Genomic DNA, 5706 nt, shown 5'->3' with positions numbered 1-5706 from the left:
TAACATATGAAATGGGGTGTGCTGTCCTTAGCTCACCTCTAACGCCAGCCCTTGAGATCCTCCCCCAGTAACATATGAAATGGGGTGTGCTGTCCGTAGCTCACCTCTAACACCAGCCCTTGAGAGGCAGAGGCAAGACGATCACAAAAGTCATTCTGAGCTACAAATTGAGTTTGAGGCTAGCTTGTGCTACATGAGACCAAGTCTCAAAAAAAAAAAAAATTCTTGGAAAGCAAAAATAACTATTCCCTAATCCCTCGACCCTGAAATGCCTGCACTCCTCACGTGGCCTAGAGGAGGTGTGGGACAGCCACCATGCAAGAGCTATTTTTCCTGTTGCTTCATAGCTAAGGCAGCCTTGGTGGCTGCCAGTAACTGCCTACTAGCCCATACTGCAGCTGCCCCAGGCTGCCCATGTTGATGGACACTCTATTGCGTAAGGCTTTTTTATCAAACAGCTTGGCTTTAATGAGGGATTAGTTCCACAGCTTTTGGTCCTGCTTGTTTGAAAGTCCCAAGTCACTATGGGAATCTCAAATTAAGTTTTGGGGAGTGGTATGGTTAAGTGCCTTATGCTGGCCTCAGAAGGCTCAACTCAATGTTTAAGCCAGTCTGTGGCTCTTCTCCCCTAATGAAAAAGAATTCCTAAGGCTGTTTTTGGCCTTATTCCAAACTAGAAGGCAGAGACAGTTGGGGAGGTAAAGATTATAGTGTCATTGGTGACTTTGGTGGTTGTGAAGGGCACGGGGGTTCACTGGCGATATTACTCAAAGACAAGACGGGTAAGGAGGCCTTAGTTTGCCCCAGACCAGTCCCACAGAGGTCTGGCCTGAGCGGTCCTTCAAGGGCCCAAGCATTCCGGCCAGGGCTCACTTACCAGCCAGGCCTCTTCTGCCGATGGCCACAAGGCCCTCAAACAGTTCTTTGCTGGGGTTCTCCCCAGCTGTGGCCACACCATGTAGCCAGATGAGGAGCATCCGGTGACCATGCTCCTGGTAGCTCCTGGTTCCTGCAGATGATGAGAGTAGAGGCCACCATGGCACCTTCCCAGAGCATGTATATGCTGCCCTCCACTGCATCCTAAATGCACCCAGAGCATGTATATGCTGCCCTCTACTGCATCCTAAATGCACCCAGCAGGAGAGAGACCTTTCTCTGCTATAGGCAGCCTGAGGTGGAGGTCAGGGTCACAGTACACACAGCTTCTCAGATCGGGTGGGTGGGTGATTGGTGTCTCAGGTCCAAGAACTTCCACAGCCTCAGGTTTTCTCTGAGGCATCTACTTGCCTACTCTAAAAAATGGCTCATGTTAGCCAGGCAGGGGTGGCACATGCTTTTAATCCCTGCACTTGGGACACAGAGGCAGGCAGATCTCTGTGAATTTGAGGCCAGCCTGGTCTACAAAGCGAGTTACAGGACAGCTAGGAATGTAATACAGAGAAACCCTTTCAAGAAAAATTTAAAAAAAAAATGCTTATGTCTTCAAGGTACTGGGTTTCCCAATTATATGCTTCTTTTCTAACAGTCTACACCTCGGGCACATGTTGGATCTAACATAAAAAGCATCCTAGTGAGAGGCAGCTGGCCGTCTTTGTGCCCTGGCACTGGCTTATGGTTTTCAGCCTTAGATGCTCTCTAGAAAGCTCTAAAAATTCTACCTACTTTTGACCCATCCATTGACAATGCATATGTTTGTATCTTCTGGGCTTCCTCATGTATAGGAATCACAGCATTTGAAATGAAGAGTTTACTCTTTTCCTTTTCCAGTATTTATGTTTCTCTCTCTTTGTCTCTCTCTGTCTCTATCTCTGTCTCTGTCTCTTGTCTGTGTGTGTGTGTGTGTGTGTGCGCATGCGCGTGTGAGTGTTTATGCTGCATGGGTGTGTGATGCATATGAGTGAGTGTGTGTGCATATGGTGTGAATACCTGTACCCTTGCATGTGGAGGCCAAAGTTGAGCATCGCGCCCTGCTCTGTCACTCTTCCTCTTACTCGCGTGAATCAGGTCTCACTGAAGTTGAAGTGTGCTGTGCTGTGCTGTGCTGTGTTGTGCTGTGCTAGGTTGGCTGGCTGACAAGTCCTAATGATCCTTCCACCACCCCCAGCACTGAGGTTAAAGATGCACGGACCCATGCCCAGCTTTTACATGAGTGCTGTGGATCTGAACTCCGATCCACACCGAGTGTTCTCGCCCACTGAGTCATTGCCCGGACGTGATATTCTTTTTGTCTATTTCTTTTTCATGCCTTTGTACCAGGGTCTAGATGTCTCAACTGATTTTAAAAAAGACTGCCAACAGTGGCCTCTCTTTTTCTCCACAGGGAATGGCGTTAGCTGAGTGCACAAACCATGGGTATGGAACCCAGGGGTATGGGTTCCAGCTGATTCTGCAAAATTTAAGGTCACAAAGGGGGGGGGGAGTAGAATAGGGACACACAGCCTGTGCAAGAAGCCAGGAGTGCTTTGGAAGTAGCATGGGCTGTGGGCTGCATGAGCTTCTGAACTCAGAGCTCATCTCACATGCCCCCACCCCTGGCTGCCCTGGTGGAAGGCAGGGTAAGATGGTACCTATCCACTGCTGCTCAATGGCACAGACGTGAGCCTCCGTGAACTCCCAGGAATACGCCAGTTTCTTCCACTCGTTGGGCCTCAGACCCCGAGAGGCCAGTCGCCAAAGCACAGAGCGGAGCTGCTGTGTTTCCTGCCGGTGGTCTTGTTTAAAGGTCAGGTTCTTCCTAGCGGGGTTGCTGGTGTCCCTGCATGAAAGGTGGTCCTGTGGGGGCAGATCCCAAAAGTGCAGGAGCCGTCTGGGGCCTGCCTCATGATCTTAACACAGGTGACAGAGCCCGGGAACCCGAATCAGCATGGGCCTGAGGCTTCACGTCTGCCACCCTGTGTGTGTCTTGCCTTGACCACTGGATCCCACACTGTTCCTCCCTCTGGAACTCACCTCCTTGACCTTTAACCCGATGCCATAGTCAAGAGAGCACTACCATGGCACCTCTTCCACAAAGCCTCCGGCCAGAGACCCCCCCGGTTCTCACCCCACTTCTCTGTCACCCATGAAATTCATGTATCCAAACCAATTCACTCCTTGGCCAAGATCTCACCAGCACAGAATTGAGGCTGCCTCCTTTCAACATGTCTGGCTGCTTGCCCATCTCCAGGTCCTCACTATCTGAGCAGTACCCAAGGCAGAGATGAGCACCCACTTAGAGACAGGGCCCCAGAATCGGTTGAGGCTCCATACACAGTCAAGGCTTTCCAACAGGAGATGAATGGAGGTGTTACCTTCTCCCATCTGTAGAAGCGATCAGCTTTTATGATCATGTCCACCAGACCAACGTGGTTGCTGCGGGCGGCCACTGCCAGGGCTGTTTTTCCTTGCTGCAAAGAAGAGGTAGAGAAGCCAGAGCTCCTGCAGGGCAGTGCAGGGCAGCCTCTAGACTTACTATTATTCCAGCAACCACTTCCATTTCATCAGGACCAACTGTGCCCAGAGCTGGGCTGGAGAGATGGCTCAGAGGTTGAGAGCCCTTGCCATTCTACCATGAGGACTAGTTTGGATCCTGGCACCCACACTGGGTGGTTCACAACCACCTGCAACTCCACCTTTTCTGACTACCAATAATCTGCACACACACTCTTCTGGCCTCCGTGGATATATACACTCACACATATACACGCTTAGAGCAGCGGGTCTCAGCCTTCCTATTGCTGTGACCCTTTAATTCAGTTCCTCAAGTTGTGGTGACCCCCAACCATACATTGCTACTTCATAAGTTTAATTTTGCTATTGTCATGGATCATAACATAAATATCTGACCCAAAGGGGTCACGACCCACAGGTTGAGAGCCACTGGCCTAGGGTCTATCAAGCCAAGCAGCCTTCATTCCCTCTTCAACCCCACAATAACATGATGTCCCCACTCTCGTTTCTCAGATGGAGAAATCAGAGCCTGGAGTTGGCTTGGGCCATCCTGCCATACCTGCCTACCAATCCCCAGCCACCAGACCCATTGCTCCAGGCCTCCCACATGGCCAATCACCTGCAGGGGTCTGCAGGGACTTGGGAAGCTGCTCTTTAGATGTAGCCAGCTTCCTGGGTTCAGCTCAAAGCCGTGAGTTCCGCCCAAGGCTGACTTCAGCCTCACCCCACCCCATGGCCGCCAGCCATCTAAGGAAGGGGCCACCCTGAGTCACCCTGAATTCTGTTGCATGACCAGGGAGGTGTTAGGCAGTGTGATGCTGGCTGATCCTGCTACCTTTGACACCCACCCATGTGACTTACAGAACTAACAGTCTGGTGGGCGAGGGGTGAAACAGAAATCAACCGCAGCCCCAGCAGACCGTAGGGCCACAGTTGAGGCCTCAGAGGACAAAGGGTGTCATGGAGACAGATTTTTGAGCTACACAGGAGGTCTTGAGACTATGAGAGCAGGGACGAGGAATTGGTAGCAGTGTCTCTGACCCCAAGGGAGCCATGGAAGCCTGACAGAGGGGCTGCCTAGAGCAGAGGTACCTTATCTCGCAGGCTTAAGTCAACTCCAGCCACGAGGAGCATCTCAGCCACATCCTGCCAGGCATGCTCGGCAGCGAGGTGGAGGGGAGTCTGCTGCCTCTGGAGAGAAGACAGGGGGGAGGTGAAGCATGCAGAAAGCATATGGGAGCCATGCATGGTGGTGCATGCCTTTAATCCCAGGACTCAGGAGCTCTGTGAGTTCAATCCTAACCTGGACTAAATAGTGGTTCCAGAATAGCCAGGACTACACAGAGACCCTGTCTCGGAAAAAAAAAATACAATAAAATAAACAGGGACTGGAGAGATGGTGTGGTGGTTAAGAGCATTTGCTGCTCTTCCAGAGGTCCTGAGTTCAATTCCCGGCAAACACATGGTGGCTCATAACCATCCATAATGAGATCTGGTGCCCTCTTCTAGCCTACAGGCATGCATGCAGGCAGAACACTGTATACATGATTGATAGATAGATAGATAGATAGATAGATAGATAGATAGATAGATAGATAGATAGATAGATAGATAGATAGATAGGAAGAGCAGGCACCATTTTTGCAGAAGATCCTATTTGAGTTCCCAGAATCCACAATGCATAATGCACAGTTGCCTGTACCTCCAGCTCCAGGAGATCTGATGCCCCCCATAGCCTCCCAGAGCCCCTGCACACACATAGCATACACACACAGGTAGCATATAGTCACACAGATACTCACATGTACACATACACACACAAATTTTAAAAACCAACAACGTTGGGAAGCTAAAAAGCTAGGCCATGCTGGGAGACCCCTGGGTCTGAGTGGTTTCCGCTGTCACTTACAATATCCGTGGCATCCAGATCACTGTGGGCATCTATGAGGAGCTGGACCAGGCCAGGGAAGTTGTGCCTCACAGCAAGGTGTATAGGAACAGTGCCCTGCTATGGAGAGACATGGAGATTAATCAGTAAGTCCCTCCCAGGACTGCAGATTGGAGGTGGGGTGGGGTTAACGTGGCCATTGTAGTCTCTCAAACAATATAGGTGACGTGAGGCAGGCACAGCCACAATGCCTGAAACTGGAGGCCTAAAACTGATCCATAGGAGGGCAGTAGTCTTCATGCTGGGTTAGAGGCTCTGCTGTGCCAGCCTTGGGTATATGTACACGGCACATTTAAAAGATTTAAAAGAGAAATTATATTTTTGAAATA

General features: G+C 50.5%; 1 protein-coding gene across 2 annotated transcripts in view; it reads right to left on the bottom strand.

The window, feature by feature from the left end:
* Positions 1-5706, bottom strand: part of Ankdd1a (ankyrin repeat and death domain containing 1A) — a 24934-nt gene that overhangs the window by 3037 nt on the left and 16191 nt on the right. Inside the window, exons 10-14 of one of the 2 annotated variants that reach the window (XM_013346481.2) lie at positions 5339-5437; positions 4522-4620; positions 3291-3386; positions 2568-2772; positions 878-1009 (exon numbers count right to left, since the gene is read on the bottom strand). In XM_013346481.2, the coding sequence (XP_013201935.1) occupies positions 878-1009; positions 2568-2772; positions 3291-3386; positions 4522-4620; positions 5339-5437 (631 nt within the window). The remainder of the gene's footprint in view (positions 1-877; positions 1010-2567; positions 2773-3290; positions 3387-4521; positions 4621-5338; positions 5438-5706) is intronic. The other variant, XM_026779470.1, reaches the window with a different exon arrangement.

The sequence above is a fragment of the Microtus ochrogaster genome, chromosome 5 (genome assembly GCF_000317375.1).
Source record: "Microtus ochrogaster isolate Prairie Vole_2 chromosome 5, MicOch1.0, whole genome shotgun sequence".
Classification (NCBI taxonomy): Eukaryota; Metazoa; Chordata; class Mammalia; order Rodentia; family Cricetidae; genus Microtus; species Microtus ochrogaster.
The sequence above is the reverse complement of the archived record's forward strand: the minus strand, read 5'-3'. Positions and strand labels throughout refer to the sequence as shown.